At 31.7% G+C, this 19,398-nt stretch overlaps 1 protein-coding gene across 1 annotated transcript in view; it reads left to right on the top strand.

Annotated features, from left to right (window-relative positions):
* The window catches only part of Brwd3 (bromodomain and WD repeat domain containing 3), a 156,810-nt gene that overhangs the window by 111,579 nt on the left and 25,833 nt on the right, over window positions 1-19,398 (top strand). Inside the window, exons 19-28 of the mRNA XM_046442605.2 lie at window positions 946-1,129; window positions 5,027-5,120; window positions 7,468-7,617; window positions 8,491-8,567; window positions 10,237-10,405; window positions 11,702-11,815; window positions 12,520-12,627; window positions 14,169-14,293; window positions 15,674-15,756; window positions 18,606-18,717. Coding sequence (XP_046298561.1) covers window positions 946-1,129; window positions 5,027-5,120; window positions 7,468-7,617; window positions 8,491-8,567; window positions 10,237-10,405; window positions 11,702-11,815; window positions 12,520-12,627; window positions 14,169-14,293; window positions 15,674-15,756; window positions 18,606-18,717 — 1,216 coding nt within the window. The remainder of the gene's footprint in view (window positions 1-945; window positions 1,130-5,026; window positions 5,121-7,467; window positions 7,618-8,490; window positions 8,568-10,236; window positions 10,406-11,701; window positions 11,816-12,519; window positions 12,628-14,168; window positions 14,294-15,673; window positions 15,757-18,605; window positions 18,718-19,398) is intronic.

Here is a 19,398-nt window from a genome sequence, read left to right as displayed (position 1 = left end):
AGTTGAATATTTCAGTTTTTACTTGTGTTTTATTTGCAAGTATTAGAAAAATAGCAAGAACCTATCTGGAGTACCCTAAAGAAAATTAAAAGTTCTGTTACTTTTTTCCTGGTACTGGTTATTGAACCCTGGGGCATTTTACCACTGAACTACATCCTCAGCCCTTTTTATTTATTTATTTTTAGATAGGATCTCACTAAGTTGTCCAGACTGGCCTCAAACTTGTGATCTTCCTGCCTCACCCCCCAAAGTAGCTGGAATTATAGTCACATTTCATTGTGTCTAGCTGCTCATCAGTCTTGGAAAATGAAAATTTAATGTTAAAAAAACTTTGGGTTATACTTTTATTTTGTTTTTTTGGTACCAGGAATTAAACACAGGAGCACTTAATCACTGAGCCACATCCCCAGCCCTTTTTTTGTATTCTATTTAGAGACAGGGTCTCACCAAGTTGCTTAGGGCCTCCATATGTTGCTGATACTGGCTTTGAATGCGATCCTCCTGCCTCCACCTCTGAGTCACTGGGATTACAGGCATGCGCCACCACACCTGGCTTGGTTTATATTCTTTATTATACTATTTCTGAAAGCTTTATTGAAACTTTACTCTGAAATATTTTAGTGGACTAAATGAAGGATTTAGAATAACAAGATGCTTCCTGAAACAGTACTAGTAAACATTTGCAAATCTCCCAAATCATATTTGAATCCATTTTTGTATTTAGTGAGAATTGAGTAAATGGTAAGAACTATAGAAGATTTAAAAATTTATTGAGCTCCTTTATTGATGACATTAACAAGAAAAGATGGTACAGAATGTAGAACAAAGAGGTAGGAATACTTCAGATAGTCCTATCTTTGAATCTCCTATTTTGTGTAAGAACCCTCATCTAAAAGATTGGTGCTATTGCTCAGAAAATTATATTTTTCTTCATTTGTGTTTCAGCTCTACGAAGTCCAAATATGGACATATCCTCTTCCCCAAATATAGGACTTCGACGTAGTGGTCAAATTGAAGGTGTTCGACAGATGCATAACAATGCTCCTCGGAGCCAGATGGCCACAGAACGAGATCTCATGGCATGGAGCAGAAGAGTGGTGGTCAATGAACTAAATAATGGGGTTAGTAGGTGAGTCACTAAGGTAACATTTCTAATAAAATATAGAGCTCTATAGAAATGTGGTTGTAGCTCAGTGGTAGAGTGCTTGCCTAGCAAGTGTGAGGCACTAGGTTTGATCCTCAGCACCACTTTAAAAAACAAACAAATAAACAAATACATAAGTAAAACAAAGGTATTGTGTCCATCTACAACTAAAAACAAATGAAAGAAACATTCACCTTTAAAAGAAAAATAATTTAGAGCTCAAGTTTTTAATAATATTTTTTAGTTGTAGATGAACACACAGTATCTTTATGTATTTTTATGTGGTGCTGAGGATTGAACCTAGTGCCTCACACATGCGAGGCAAGTACTTTATCACTGAGCAACAGCCTCAGCCTCAGAGCACAATGTTTTAGGAAGTAAATTATATTAAGTTTTCCTTGTAACTTTGACAATTTTTAATCTAGCTGAGATATTTTTCAAAGTAACTCCAATTATTTTACTCCATATCAAATAGTCAGTTATTGTCAATTTGTTCAGCATATGCTAAATGCTTTGGGGAATATAAAAAATGCAAAGAATGATTTCTTTTTCTAAGTTTGTTTTTATTAGTGCATTTAAATTATGCATAATAGTGGGATTTGTTGTTATATATTCATACATGTACTCAATAAAAAAACATAATTAGGTTAATTTTGTTCCATGTTACTTCCCTTTCCTCTCCTCTTCCCTCCCCTGGTGTATGATTTATTTTCTTTGACTTTATAATCTAGGTTAGGATAGGAATGCAAATGTTATTAAGTAATAACTTATAAGAAGTTATATGTGATTAAACATATGAATTGTATATAGATCCTGTGTTCAATAGTGGCTCCAGGAGAGAGCCATCAGCTTGATATTGGAGCAGTTTTGGGGTAAAATGTAGATATCTGCTACACCCTAGTAATTAGAGTATGTTTAGAAATGTCACTTAAATAGACTTTATTTGATGAAAAATATTTCACTAAGATGAATTTCAAACCTAGAATCTTTATTCTTTTTTGTTTTAAATAATATTTTTATTGGTGCATTATAATTGTACATGTTGGTGGTATTCGTTGTTATGTATTCAAACATGTACACGATAAAACAATATAATTTGGCCAATATCAATCTCTAGTATTTCCCCTTTTCCTTTTATCCTTTGGTTGGTCCCTTTCCTCTTCTTTACTGGTCTCACTTTAATTTTCATGAGAATCCCGCTTTTTTTGCCTTTTCCTTCCCTAGCTTCCACATACGACAGAAAGCATATGACCTTTGACTCTGAGGTTGGCTTATTTTGCTTAACATAATGTTCTCAAGTTCCAATTCATTTTCCTGCAAATGACATAACTTCATTTTTCTTTATGGGTCAATGAAGCTCTATTCTGTAGAGTTTTCTTTATCTGTTCATCCATTCACAGAAAACTAGACTAGTTCCATAGTATTATGTATGTATTAATATATATGAAGACTTTAACTCTTTAGAGTAAATCCTGAAGACTGGACTAACTTGGTCATGTGGTGGTTCCATGCCTAGTCATTTGAGGAACCTCTATACTATGTAACATAGTAGGTGTACTAATTTACAATTCCACCAATGGTATAAAAATGTTCCTTTTTTTCTACATCTTATCCCTATTTTATTATTATTTGTATTCTTTTAAAAATGATTTTAGTTGTAGATGGACATAATACCTTTATTTTATTTACTTATTTTTATGTGGTGCTGAGGGTCAAACCCAGTGCCTCTCACATGCTAGGTAAGTGTTCTACCACTGAGCTACAATCCCAATCCCTACTGTTTGTATTTTAAATAGCTGTCATTCCAACTAGGGTAAGATGAAATCTCAGTGTAATTATGATTTGCATTTTTGTAATTGCTAACAATGTGAATGCTGGACTCAGTGGTAGAGCACTTGCCTGGCACGCATGAGACACTGGGTTTGATCCTCAGCACCACATATAAATAAAGGTATTGTGTTCATCTGCAACTAAAAGAAATATTTTTTAAAGATTTGAATGTTGTTCATATATTTGTTGGCCATTTGTATTTTTTTTTCTTTTGAGAAGTGTCTGTTTAGTTCATTTGCCCATCTATTAAGTGTTATGTATTTTTTGGTGTTCAATTTTTTGAGTTCTTTATATTAATTCTCTGTCAAAAGAGTAACTAGCAAATATTTCTCTCCCATTCTGTAGGTTCTCTTTTCACATTCTTAATGGCTTCCTTTGTTTCACAGAAGCTTTTTAATTTGATGCCATCCTATTTAATATTTTTTTACATTGATTCCTGAGTTTTAGGAATCCTATTAACAAAATCATTGCCTGCACCTATTTTTTTTTTTTTTTGGAGTGTTGATTCTACATTTTCTCCAAGCAGTTTCATAGTCTCTGGTCTAATTCCTTGGTCTTTAATTTTGAGTTGACTTTTTGCAGGATAAGGCATAAGGATCTAGTCGTATTCTTCTTCATATGAATAAACCAGTTTTCCCAGCATCATTTGTTAAAAAGACTATATTTTCTCCCAACACATTTTTGTTATCAGTATGAGTTTATCTCTGTCTTCTGTTCTGTTTCACTAGTCTACGTGTCTGTTTTTATGCCAGTACCATGCAATTTTTGCTACTATAGCTCTAGTATAATTTGAAGTCAGGTGATGACTCCAGCATTGCTTTTTTGGCTTAGAATAACTTTGGCTATTCTGAATCTTTTATTGTTCCTAATGAATTTTAAAATTCCTATTCTTATTTATAAATCCTAATAATTTGCTATAATATCAACTTCAGATAATTCCCAGCAATTGGAAGTGGATTTTGGAAAGAGAAAAGGACATTGACAAAGACCATGTAAAATTTATTTTAATCATGTATCCTCTTTACCTAGCCTTTTAGTAGATTGGCTAAGTAGCAAAAGGCATTTGATTTCAACTTATCTATATATAGAGAAGCTGCCTTCTGGTATAAGCTGGGAGCATTAATAAGAAAAAGTAGATATAGCTAACTTAGGAACTTAGGAATAGAGTGCTAAAAACCCTGGCAGTAGAGCAATTTGAAATAATTTTTACTCAAAACTTTAGAAGTAGAGCTGAAAACAGGGAATCAAATAGGTATTTGTACATGAATGCACATTGCAGTATTATTTACAGCAATCAAATTGTGGAAACAATGCAAGTGTCTGTCAGCAGATAAATGGGTAATCAAATGTGGTATATCACCATGCATGGTGCTACACGACTGTAATCCCAGTGGCTGGGGAGACTTAGGCAGGAGGATCATGAGGTCAAAGAGAGCCTCCACAACTTAACAAGGCCCCATCTCTAAATAACAAATATAAAGTGTCTGGGGATGTGGCTCAGTGGTTAAGCACCTCTGGGTTCAATTCCTGGTACCAAAAAGAAAAAAAAAAGTGGTATATCCATTCAATGGAAAATTATTCAGCCATAACAAAAGATACCTGCTGTTAAAAGACATTGAAAACACTGAAAATGCTAAGTGAAAGAAGCTAGACAAGCAAGAGGACAATTACTGTATGATTCCACTTACTTAAAATATTTATTCTAAAATTACTTATAGACATAAAAATAGATTAGAGGTTATCCAAGGCTGGAAGAATTGAAATGGGAAGTTATTGCTTTGATAGTTGCAGACTTTATGTTTGTAGTGACGACATTTTTTTGAAATGATACTGGTAATGGTTACAGAACATTATGAATGTAATTAATTGTCACTGAAGTAATAACACCTATAAGCATTAAAATGGCAAATTTTATACTTAAATGTATGTTTACTCTCTGACTTTTTACTTATTTTGTAAATTTTTTCTATTGTTTTTTGTCTGGCTGGCTTTTTAACTATTGGTTTCCTTATTTATGATTTTCTGATATTTTGACCTTTGATTTGTAATTAGGGTTCAAGAAGAATGTCGAACCGCAAAAGGTGACATAGAAATTGGTCTTTATACAGTTGAAAAGAAGAAAAACCCATCTTATACTATCCAGAGGGTAAGTTTATTTGTGCAGTACTTTGAGATATATTATTTGCAACATTTATGTATTCAAAGACTGTCTTATAGGGAATCTATCTTATGATCCCCAGTTGAGATGTATGTTTATTCTTAATAAAATTAGTTACACCGTCCACCCCAAGTCTAGGACATGTAGTTATTGTATGTATAGGATATTTATTTTAAAATACATTTTTTCTTAGTTAAATTAGATTTTTTAAAATGCTGCCTTATCCCTAATCACAATGTAAATAAATGTATATATACCCTAAGTAATGGGTTGGCCCATAGCCCAAATCCTTTTTGCCTCCTATTACTGTTAATTAAATTTTATTGGAACACACCCACACATATCTTACCAACGGTTGTTTTCATGCAATAAAGACAAAGCTGAGTAGTGGCAACAGAATTTGTATGCCCTATAAAACCAAACTACTTATATTCTGATCCTTTATTTAGAAAACAATAGTTTGATCACCCTTGCCCTAGACCTATTGCTGGACTTCAAATAATATGAACAAAATGTGATCTATGCATTTGGAAGGACTGTAAATGTTTTCACAGTAGAATCTGGTAAGCCATGAGTAGGATGCCTGTACCCAATTAGGTAAGCTCATTACTAGTACTCTCAGTTTACCAGACAAGAGGCATAAGAATGAATAGTTTCTTTTTTCACTCTCTTCCAATTCTAACCACAAAATAAGAGTATGGTAATTAAGAGTCTGGGATGATTATAATTTTGTTAAAGAAGTCTAGTTAGTAGACTTAGTATTAAGTATTTTTTTAGTATTGATAAACACAAATTTAGATATTTGTCATATACATATTTCCAAATATTCTTAGGTGATTTTGATGCCTTATTTAAATTTTTCTATTTTGGTTTTGTTGGCTTATTTGATCTTCTATAATATGATTAATTTTTAGAGATTTTGAATAACTCAGATTCATTATTTTTATTCATTTTTTACTGCTGAGGCAAATTGTCAAATATCAGTCTTATCTGCGAGTAACAGATGGGGTGTTCAGGCCTTATGCATTTTTGTATATAATGTAAATGACAGATGTTTTACAAATAAGAAACTAACTCTTGAGGCTGATTTGTAAGACTTTTAAACTTATTTATTCTTAAAGACATATTAGGGGTTATAGCTGTGCCATGTAAAAAATTTAATCTTCATTTTGACCTATTTACCAAAGGGATACACTACCAACAATTATTATTACCACCAGTGAATTATCCATAATTACTCAATTTCTTTTCTTAGTCCACAAATGGGACTAAGCAATGTGATATAAGAGTTTAAATATGGCATGCATTTTGAGGTATATGTCTGGTCTGGGTGTGCCTTGATGTGGTCTAAAAATGGAATTATATATTACTTTTTATATATACATTATATTCACCCTTCTATTGGTTTAGTAAATATAAGGTTTATATATATTTTTTAAGTAACTCTCCTATCATTTTTCTGTGATGGGGTGAGAATTGGGCTAAACTGATTTTAAAGATATTTCTTAACAGTTTTAAGTACACTAAACTAGAATGAACAAAAATAGGATCATTACATCTAATTAGATATTTCAAATTTGCCTAGATTTTTAATGGAATGAAAGATGTACATATTAACATAAATATAATATAGATAACTTGTTTATCCTGTAATTGTGAATCATGTAGCATATGCAAATGGTGAATGAGCAAATTTTTACAACACAGGCTTTTAGCAGCTTTGATTTGATCACAACATTTTCAAAATAAGAAGGCGATCAATATCAGTGGAAAATGAGTCATATATATGTGTGTATCTAATTATTAGTATAGTTTTATATTGGTTTCTCTCTTCAGCAAATTTTCCTCATCTCTGATTCCTTCCCTGCCTAATTAATTGACTTATTTATTTTTAGTTTTTTTGTATTGATGGAGCTTTTCATTTTTTTTCTATTTTTAAAACATTTTATATAACTCATAAAACAGTGTTTGTATAAAAATTCACACAAAATTGCTAGAGAGCATACAATTTCCAGAAATGTCCTGGGTTTTTGTTACATTCAGTTTTCTAAAGATGCACTCAATTCAATGGTAATATTCAGACATTATGTGATATTTCATTATCTTTGGTAAAACTATTCTCATTATTTTGTCTCCTTATAGTATTAACTCTGATATCCACTTTGTGCAGGGTCTGCTCTCACTAGGATGTCAGAAAACATTAAGGCTGGATCTACTAGAGGCAAATGTTCCCAATAGCAGGGACACCCCTGGCCCCCAACCCCACTTCAGAATCGTCACCACAGCCAGGCAGAGCTTTTCATTTTTAAAAATGTGTTTTCCTTTTCTTCTACAGAATGATTACCCACCTAGCTGTGGGCGGTCTTTACGAAGGACACAACGCAAGCGTCAGCATACTTATCAAACACGGTCCAACATAGAGCATAATTCACAAGCATCATGTCAAAATTCAGGTGTACAGGAAGATTCAGATAGCTCCTCAGAGGTTAGATACCTTCTGTTATTTATTCAATATGATGTTTTGTTTGCTAGTATGTGCTGTCAATTTGAATTTACTTTTGAGGGTCACTTTAATAGAAAAATTTTAGGAATTTTCTTATAAGAAGTTTATTCATTAGTAAGAAGCTTAATGGACAAATCTAGGTATCATATTAAATTATTTTAGATGTCTTCTCTGATTTGTACCTAGGATACTATCTTGGTTAGAGTATAACAAATGCAAACAAAAGTTTAACTTTGGGACAATGAGGAAAGACAGTAAGAGAAAAATCTTCCTACAATTGGAAAGATATGGGATATAAACAGTAGTAATAAGAGTTTCAGAACTTATGGACTGTGAAATCAACATAATGTACACATTTTCTGTTACTACCTGTTCTGTTCTCCAATCCTTTTATTCCCTTAACCACACTAGTCATGCACAATAGGAATTTAATTGTGCATCGACAGAGTATGATAGTTCCATTCTCTTGCCATTCACAATTCTTAAACTAGATATTTTCAAAAAAAATCTTTCCCCCATGAATTTCTTAATCTTAAAAGAATGACAACTTACAGTATATTTAAAACAATATTTTAACATATAAGAGGATTATACTGTATTTGGGCTTAAGGTGTTTTTTAGTCTTTGAAGTAATATAAGTTGTTTTATGTCAATAAGATGGTATAATCCAGAAATATATAAATACCTGGGAAGCTTACTTGTGAGATGTAGATATAGAGAGAAAACTAATTCTGTTTTAGCTAGAATACTTTTGGGGTAAATAAAAAAGTGTTATAGAATAGGTAGTAGTTTGCCAATGAATATTATGCTACCTAATAATAACCATATATCTTAATTATTGACTCTTTGTTGTAGGAAGATGAAACTGTTGGCACAAGTGATGCTTCTGTAGAGGATCCTGTTATTGAATGGCAAAGTGAAAGTTCTTCCAGGTAATTTTTTAATGATTTTGACTTAGTCAAAATTATTCAGCAGTTTTTAATATGAAAATATGTTCTTATAGGAATTTGTTAAAACGAGAGTTAAAATAATGTTTCACAAATATTTTTGGTTGTAGATGGACACAATACCTTTATTTATTTATTTTTATGTGGAGCTGAGGATCAAACCTAGTGCCTTACACATGCTAGGCATGCACTCTACCACTGAGCTACCCTCCCAGCCCCAAAATATTATATAAAGAAAGAATACCAAATTAGAAGTCAATAGACTTGTGGTTTTTATCTTGGCTCTTCCTTTATTTTATGTCCTTTTGGGCTTTTTAATTTTTTCATTTGTAAAATGAAGTCCCTTTTTAATTCTAGATTCTACATCTTGGTAAATATATATATATATATATATATATATATATATATATATATATATATATATATATCACATTAAAAAATAAATGACAGCAGAATGCATTACAATTCTTATTATATATATACAGCACAATTTTTCATATCTCTGGTTGTATCTAAAGTATATTCACACCATTTTGTGTCTTCATACATGTACTTTGGTTAATGATGTCCATCACATTCCACCAACCTTGCTAATCCCATGCCCCCTCCCTTTCCCTCCCACCCCTCTGCCCTATCTAGAATTCATCTATTCCTCCCATGCTCCCGCTCCCTACACCACTATGAGTCAGGCTCCTTATATGAGAGAAGACTTTCGGCATTTGTTTTTTTGGGATTGGCTAACTTCATTTAGCATTATCTTCTCCAGTGCCATCCATTTACCTGCAAATGCCATGATTTTATTCTCTTTTAATGCTGAGTAAAATTCCGTTATGCTACATTTTTTTAATCCATTCATCCACTGAAGGGCATCTAGGTTGGCTCCACAGTTTAGCTGTTGTGAATTGTGCTACTATAACCATTGATGCGGCTGTGTCCCTGTATAAAACCAAGAGAGGGATAGCTGGGTCAAATGGTGGTTCCATTCCCAGATTTCCAAAGAATCTCCATACTGCTTTCCATGTTGGCTAAACCAATTTGCAGTCCCACCAGCAATGTATGAGTGTACCTTTTCCCCCACATCCTCGCCAACACTTATTGTTGTTTGTCTTCATAATAGCTGCCATTCTGACTGGAGTGAGATGATATCTTAGAGTAGTTTTTGATTTGCATTTCTCTAGTTTCTAGTAATGATGAACATTTTTTTCATATATTTGTTGATTGATTGTATATCCTCTTCTGAGAAGTGTCTGTTCAGGTCCTTGGTCCATTTATTGATTGGGTTATTTGGTTTTGTTTTTTTCGTTTTTTTTTTTTTTTTTTTTTTTTGGTGCTTAGCTTTTTGAGTTCTTTATATACCTTAGAGAACCCTATTTGATTATTCCTAGAAATAATGTAGATCTTTCTTTTAAATAAGATATTGTGGTTTAGATAGGGATTTGAAATCCTGTCATAGAAAACTAAGTGTTATGCTTTACCCAAGAAGCATTTCATTAAAATCACATTAATAATGATCAGAATTTTATATTGACACTTTTTTTCTGTGCAGCCATGTCATTTATAATTCTATTTGATAATATAGTGGTCACTATTCAAATATTAGGTAAAATTTTTGCTTTTCCATACTAAGATATTCATACTTTTGGTTTATTTACAGTGATTCATCAAGCGAATATTCTGATTGGACCGCTGATGCTGGAATAAATTTGCAACCTCCAAAAAGACAAACCAGACAGGCCACACGGAAAATATGCAGCAGCTCTGAGGAGGAGAATTTGAAATCACTAGAAGAAAGGCAAAAGAAACCTAAACAGACTAGAAAGAAGGTTTGTAACTATATGGGTTGTTTTGGTTTTGCTTTTATTGTAGTGGTTTGTTTTTTCCTTAGATACTTGAATATTTAACAGTCACATTTAGCTTATCTTAAAATAACATTATAGCTGAGGAAACAAGTAAATAAAAGTAATTTATATTGATTTCAAATGTAAATCATTTTGACATTTTCATTTATTTATTTATTATTATTTTTTATTTGTTAATTTTGCATTTCAATTCTTAATACACCATTATACAATAATTTATCCTATCTCTGATTATATATAAGGTATGTTGACACCAAATTCATATCTTCATACATGTATTTTGTATAATGATGAGAGTCTTCTTTCACCATCCATGCTATTCCTCTTCTCCCTCCCTTTCCCTTCCACCCCTATTCCCTATCTAGAGGTAATCTTCCTCCCTTGCTCTCCCTCCCAACCCCATTTTGAGTCATCCCCTTTCATTTTGACATTTTTGTGTTATCAGAGATAGAGGCTGAGTCTTCATCATTATAATATTGATCATTATATGTTAAAATGTAACAAAGTTCTTGAATAATAAGCAAGTATAGTGTAAATGTATTATTCTCTCAATGTTACCAGTCATAAATTTCTATATATTTTTGACTCAGAGAATGGAAAAGTGTAATTAATTGTATAGGGCACTTCTTCCATTCCTTTGGTTTTAATTTATCCCAATAATGGTTTCTTTTTTTCCACTATAATTTCATTTAGATGACATAAAGAATTAATTCGCATAGTTCTTTGAATTAAAAAAAAATTATTTACACATTATATGTCCTGTTTCATTAGTAGACATAATTTTTTTAAAGAATTTTAATATTTATTTTTTAGTTTTCGGCGGACACAACATCTTTGTTTTGTATGTGGTGCTGAGGATCGAACCCGGGCCGCACGCATGCTAGGCGAGCGCGCTATCACTTGAGCCACATCCCCAGCCCTAGACATAATTTTTTGATTATCACCTTCTATTTGTGAAAGTTATTTCTTACTATTGTTTTAATTCAGGTTGTACTCTACAAATATGAAGAGTAAAATTTTTAGTTTTTAGATGTTATATAGTTTTATTATCTGTTAGCTGAAATGAAAATTTTTTTATTGGTACAAAAGGTATTATAATTGCTAAAGAAAAGTCTTTAAAATGTGTGTGTTCCAGGGTTTCTTTGAACCTGATGTTTTAACATTCTCTCCCTGCTATGTTTCATATTATTATTAATTTGTTTAAGCATTTATAAATTATATGTTTTATATATATGTGCTATAAATGTATTTATATTTTAGAAAGGAGGACTGGTTTCTATGGCAGGTGAACCCAATGAAGAATGGTTTGCCCCACAGTGGATCTTGGATACTATACCACGACGTTCCCCATTTGTTCCACAGATGGGAGATGAGGTATTTTTTTTTGATACATGGAAATATTGCTGTGTTATTTTGAACTCCTAGACTGAGGCAGTCTTCCTACCCTAGTCTCCCAGTAACTAGAATTACAGGTGTGTACCACCTTGCACAGCAAGATGGGTTGGTTATTCCTTGTTAAAATTTTTTCTCTCAGATCCTCAAGAGCACTAAATTTTTAATGAGTCTTAGCATATGTATATTATTAATTTTATTTTGAATAAAATATTTACATTGTGAATTATATGTATATAGATAGATAGATAAATATAGATAAATATGTATACACATATACATACCTACACACATTGTCTTAGATGCTGTATTCAATCATATATTTCTTGAGATTAGTGACTGAATCTTTGTATCTTTGTATTCTTTGTAGGGCCTGGCATAGTGTCTTGAAAATAGTAGAAGCTCAGTGAACACAGAGATAACTTGATTTGCTTGTGAATTCATGAAAATAATTGGCTTGATTTTTATCTTAATTACCACTTAGTAGAATTTAATGCTATTTTGCTACTTTGAGTTAATGCTCAAATGATGCCATTTTGAGTTCTCTTTGGGGAATAGTACAGATTTTTCAAAACTCTAATGATGTGTTTTCTGCAAACAGTAAGGTAGTTGTAGAATATATACTGGAATTTATGGAGTTGTTAAATAGGATGATGCTATTTAATACCTTATGTTTTCTCTTTTAGCTTATTTATTTTAGGCAAGGGCATGAAGCTTATGTGCGTGCTGTAAGGAAGTCAAAAATATATAGTGTTAATTTACAGAAACAGCCATGGAATAAAATGGATCTCAGGGTAAGTTTTTCAAATTCATAAACTATGCAGTTGATAGTTTGTTACTTTACCCATAAGATTTTTCTCAGTATAATTCATATTTCACTGTTCATGTGTCCAATATAAATTGATACATGACACTCTTGTAGAACTGGCTCTGATGGGTCATATGTTGTATGTTTCCCAAATTTTTTATGACATTTTCTTCATTATTTGACCTAATTTCCTTCAAGATTTAGATCCTGTAGTCTGTGCCATTCCATACATAGAACAAAGTGAGAGTACCCTACTGTGGATATTTTCTCCATCAACAACTTTGTACATTCTGCATATTCAACAAAGTGACAGAGTATGTTGACTATGGACACTGTCAACATTCTGGAAGCTTTGGGATATATTAAATATCATAAATCACAAGAAGTTTAGAAATATGGGGTGCTTTATGGAATATCTTTTGATGTAATACCCACATAGCTATGTGACATTGAATAAATGAGATATGTCTATTTATATTGAAGGATTTTCTGACAATAAATATCCGTTCAGTCATTTATTTATATACACATATATACATACATATAGACATAGGTGTACTTGGGCCATTATTTCTATTTAGGCTTATATGTATTTTGTTCTATTTTGCTTTTCTGATTTGGAGAACAAGAGAATAAAGGGCAGTTTTACCATGGTCTTCCATGTTACTAAAGGATTGTTATGTCATGCTGCTTAGCAGGAAGGATCCTAGAGAGAATCTGTATATTTACTGAAGTAAAAACTTAGTTAAGAGATTTGTAAAAAAGTTGTATTAATGTTCTAAGTTGATAAAATATCAAGTGAGGTTTATTTAGTCAACTCTTGGGAGATAGGGATAGCTACCATCTATTTTGAATCAGGTAAAAATTAAATTTAGAATTAAGGCAATGACTAAAACATATAATTTCTTATTTCTAATCCTAACTCCAAGGTCCTAGAAAGTTAAAGGAGGTAGCATGTGTGGCATAAGAGCCTGAAGTTTTAAGCAAGTGTCTATACTCCTGAGAACCAGTTTGCCATCTCTTTAGTGTAACTGATAATATACAGTGTTGTTGTAGTGTAATATTGTAGGCATTCAAAAAAGTCATCTTCTCAAATATAAACATGTCATCTATGAACCTGTATGTTTACATACTTTATTCCTGCTAGGGTTATAATTTTATGTATACAGAGCTGGATCATCCCATGGAGTGTCTTTTTCGAATATATTACTGGTCTGTAACTCAGACCTATAGGATCAGATTCTATAAGAGTAGGGTTTAGGAACATGAATTTTAAAATGTTTTCCTAGAGGATTCTGCTGCTTTTACTTAGTGTAATGTCCTTTCCTAAACTATCGTTAACCTGCTATTAAGTATTAAGTGTCAAGAGCCATATCTTACTACTTTTAACATTAGTCTTTGTAATACCTAACATATGGTGAGTATTCAGATAATTCTTAAATTATTCAAGTAGTAATGAAATATTGTGTGAATGTTAGGTAGTTATTTGTATTAAAAATAATAATCCATTTATATTTTCATGAATAGGAGCAAGAGTTTGTTAAGATTGTAGGAATCAAATATGAGGTAGGACCACCTACATTATGCTGCTTGAAGCTTGCATTTCTTGACCCCATTTCAGGAAAAATGACTGGAGAGTCTTTTTCCATTAAGTAAGTAGCTATCTCTAGTTCTCTGTGTTTATATGTATGTATTTTTTAAATTGATTTTATTCTTTTAAATACGTGACAGCAGAATGCATTACAATTCTTATTACACATATAGAGCACAATTTTACATATCTTTGTATATAAAGTATGTTCACACCATCTCATGTCTTTATATGTGTACTTTAGTTTTTTTTTGCATTACAATTTTTATTACACATATATACCACAAGTTTTCATATCTCTGTTTGTATATAAAGTAGGTTGATACTCAATTCGGGTCTTCATACATGTACTCTGGATAATTATGTCCATCACATTCCACCATCCTTGCTAATCCCCTGCCTCCTCCCTTTTCCTCCCTCCCCTCTTCTCTATCTAGAATTCATCTATTCCTTCCATGTTCCCTCTCCCTACCCCAATACCCATTGTATATTATGCAGAGTATAGGACTTAATAAGAGAGGAAGTACTGTAGCACTACTACCACAGGGCTTAGAGTTATAAACACTAGTGTTTAATTTTTGATTGATTTCTCTTTTTTTTAGAATTTTTAAAAAATATCTTTTAGTTTTCGGTGGACACAACATCTTTATTTTACTTTTATGTGGTGCTGAGGATCGAACCCAGTGCCCCCATGCGCGTTACCACTTGAGCCACATCCCCAACCCTTCTTGATTGATTTCTGAATTTTCTCTCTCTCTCTCTCACACACACACACACACACACACACACACACACACACACACATATAAATGGTTAGATAGGTGGATTCATGAACAGGTTAATCAATCTTGTGTAAAATGAAAATGCTAATATATTAATATTTTCTTCAGGATTGTTGTGAGGAATCAAAGACTAACTTTTATAAGTGCCTGTTGTTGAAACAGGGTAGTTGCTTTTCTTTCTCTTAATAATAGTAGAAATAGTCAATGGCTCATTTCTTGAAGTCAAATTTCAAATCTAAGGAGATGAGAAAACTTCAATTCACACTGTTCTTTTTAAATTTTTTAATATGAAGAATTTTGTATTAAAATTTAAAAACCTTTATTGGTGCCTTTACATTATTAAAGCAATACAAGATTATGCAAAGCAATCCTAAAAAGATTAAGCCAGATGGGATTTAATTTAAGTAAACATATGTCCAAGGATTATGATGTTTGCAAAATTGTTCTTGATGAGTTCCAATTAAACATATATCCTTGGACATTTAGTAAGTTTATATATATATATATATATATAAATAAAATATATATAATATATATATATTATATATATTATAATATATATAATATATATAATATATATAATATATATAATATATATATATATTATATATATATATATAATTTTTTTTTTAATTCCCATTGCTTTATTTTCTATACAGGTATCATGACATGCCAGATGTCATTGATTTTCTTGTGCTACATCAGTTTTATAATGAAGCCAAAGAAAGGAACTGGCAGATTGGTGAGTATAGAACTGCTGCTAATAACTATTAAGCTTAAAGTAGAATAAGTAAAGTTTTAACTCTTAGTTAGTAGAAAGAATGTAGTTTAATGTTTAGTTCAAGAAAGCTGTCAACCAAACTAGGAAAATTCATTTAAAATTTCTTTTCCAGATAAGTGATTTTATGCATATTGTGTAGTATGTATAGTAGTCCCCCCCCCCTATATGTTGTTTCACTTTCTGTACTTTCATTTGCCTGTGGTGGTAAAATAGAAAATCCAAAAATTAAAAAATTTCATAAGTTTAAAATGCATACTGTTTTGGATTATGTGATAAAAAATCATGCACCATCATATTCCATCCCTCTAAGGATGTGAATCATCCCTTTGTCTAGTATATCTATGTTATACTATATATCTGGTAGTCATTTAGCTATGTGTTCTGAACTCTCTGTATCATGGTGCTTGTTGTGTTCCGGTAATCCTTACATAGTAAACTAAGACTGGGTCACAATACATATATCATTCACCTAATTTCATCTTACCATGTAAACAGACATTTTATCATCTCACATCATCATAAGATGGGTGAGTATAATAAGATTTTGCAAGAGAAAAACGCATTCACATAATTTTTGTTACTATATATTATTATTATTATTCTCTTATTGTTACTCTCTTACTGAGCTTAATTTATAAAATAAACTCTATCCAGTATGTATGTATGGGGAAAAAATCAAATACAGCTGGCTATCTGAATTCATTGTTTCTGCGTGTGTGAATTCAATCAACCATGGATCAAAAATATTTTTTAAAAAATGCATCTGTACTGAACATGTACATTTTTATCATTATTCACCAAACAATATAGTATAATAGCAGTTTATATAAAATTTACATTTTTTTAGGAATGGTAAGTAATCTAGAAATTTAAAATATATGGAAGGATTCTGTAGATTATATTCAAATACTATACTGTTCTTAAGAATCTGCATTTATGAATATCTGTTAGAGAACTGTTGAGCCAATGCCTCACCAACGTCGGTGTACCACTATGTTGGGTTTGGTGATCTCTGCAATTTCGGGCATCCATTGGGGGTCTTGGAGAATATCCCTTGTGGATAGGTGGGGACTACTTTAGTCTCTAAACCTTGGGCAAATACCTACTCTATTAATAATACAAATCTGAATTAAAGAAAATTCTGAACTGTCAATTCCTCTATGGAGTATTTTTATACATGGGCTTTTAAAAACACCATTGCCTATTGAGGTTTCCTTTTCTCCTCCCTTCCTCCTCTTTCTCCCTCCCTCTTACCATTGTTTCTTTCCTTTAGCCCTAACTCTTCTGCCCTCTCTTTTTCTTTTCTTTTCTGATGAAAAGAAGCAATATAATACTAGTATGAGGGAATTTTCAAAAGAAATTAGTTTATAGCTCTGTCATTATTAATAGAGAACATAAGGCCTTTAATACTATTGGCATTTTTCACACATTTCCATATTTTGCCTGTATTTTTAATATATTTTTGTTCTGGCTCTGTCACTTACTAGCTCATTGATCTTGGGCAAGTTTTCAATCCCTCTATGGCTTACTCCCTTTATCTTTAAAAGGGAAATTATATCAGTGCACACCTATAATGTTGATGTAATCAAGGAAGAGATGTAATATATAGAAAGCACTTACACAGTGGTTCCTGATACATACTAAAAACCATGTGAATATATGTTTATTAGTGTTTTTACATTCTTCAGTGTATAAGGAATATTTTTTCCATAGAGGTTTGGTTTTTTAATCCTTAGCTATTTAAAGGCAGAAAACTAGTATAGGTTGAGCACCCCTATCTGAAAATTCAAAATGCTCCAAAATCAAAAACTTTCCTTTTTCCGTTTTTTTTTTTTTAATTCACAACAAATCTTTGGTTATAATTTGACATTTGTTTCATATCCAAATATATCACTCCATCCATTAGTAATTTTTATGTTGTTTACAGTAGCCTGTTTTTCAGCATTCTCTTATTTCTTTTATTCTTTTTTTTTTTTTTTTTTTCTTTTTTTTTCTTTTATTCTTTTTAGATATACATGACAGTAGAATGTATTTTGACCTTTTAATACATGGATTATAACTTATTCTAGTTAGGATCCCATTTTTGTAGTGGAACATGATGTGGAGTTATACTGGTCACTTACTCATATGAACAAAGGAACGTTATCTCCCATTCATTCTACTGTCTTTTCTATTCCCATCTTCCCTCCCTTCCCTTCATTCTCCTTTGTCTAACTCAGTGAACTTCTATCTCCACCCTTATAGAGAACCAAAATTGAAAAGTTTCTAAGATGAATAGAGCATTTCATATTTTAGGTTTTTGGATTAGTGATGTTCAACCAGTAACATCTTTGCAAATATTATATAATATGAAAAACTCCAAAATTGGAAACATTTCTAGATGCAAACATTTGGATATGATATAGTTAGCCTGTATGAAGAGATTTTTAAAGGCAAAAAACTAAAAACAAAAAAGAAGAAACAGCTGTAGCCTTAGCACTGAAAAAAAAGGTAAAGAAACTACATTAACATACATTCCATACACTAAGGAGTATGCATAATGATATTCATAAAAGTTAAATTATGTTTGTAGTATTTTCTATGAAGACATAAACATGTATGATGTACTTGAGAAAAATTCTACCACTTGGAAATTAAAATACTTGAAAAGGGTAAAATGTAAAATTCACTTATTTGGAAAACTCATCTTGAAAAATCTGGTAATACCAGATATAGTGCTAATTACGTGTTCAAGAAAAAATAGCAATTTACACTGGGTACAAAGCTGATATTTATCAAGAGCACTCTTTTTTAAATTTTAAACATTATAGGTGATAGATTCCGCAGTATAATAGATGACGCCTGGTGGTTTGGGACTGTAGAGAGTCAGCAACCTTTTCAACCAGAGTATCCTGATAGTTCTTTCCAGTGTTACAGTGTTCAGTAAGTATAGTTATATTTTTTTTTGCCTGATATAATACTATAGAATAATATGGACTTTAAATAAACACTGCCATTAATAATAAATTTTTATCTGAATTACTACTCTTATAATAACTATAAGGAAGTAAGCATAGTGCCTACTGGAAAGAATTTGATGGTAAACTATTTGTGCCACTGTGCATACTAAAACCAAGCAAATGCTAAAAGCATTTCTACCTCCCTTGTTGTTTACTTTTTCTCTTAAGTATTTCTTCTTTTTATATTTTTGTGGTAATTGGGATTGAACCCATGAACACTCTACCACTGACCTACATCTGTATCCCTTTTGACTTTTCCCCATGGCCTTTAATTTTTCAGGCAGGGTCTTACTAAGTTTCTGAGGCTGGATTCCAATCTGAAATCCTCCTGCCGCAAACTTCCAAGTTGGCAGGATTATAAACATATACCACTATACCTGGCATAAGTCTTTATTCTTTAAAGAAGAATTGAAATTATTTTCCCATAGAAAATAGTGAAATTAAATCAATGTTTAAAGTAATTGTTATATCTGTAGTATAGTAGTGAATATTACTACTTAGTCTGTTATTTAATGACATGAATTCTAGGTAGAGGTGACAGCATTTTATTTTGAGATACTGTTTGTTTGCAATATTAGTTTAATTGTTCTGGAAATCCCAGAGT

This window comes from Marmota monax, unplaced genomic scaffold, assembly GCF_021218885.2.
Source record: "Marmota monax isolate L192 unplaced genomic scaffold, Marmota_monax_Labrador192_F-V1.1 WCK01_AAM20220418_F8-fsc00212, whole genome shotgun sequence".
NCBI lineage: Eukaryota > Metazoa > Chordata > Mammalia > Rodentia > Sciuridae > Marmota > Marmota monax.
Note: the sequence above shows the minus strand (reverse complement) of the source record. Positions and strands in the feature narration are given on the sequence as shown.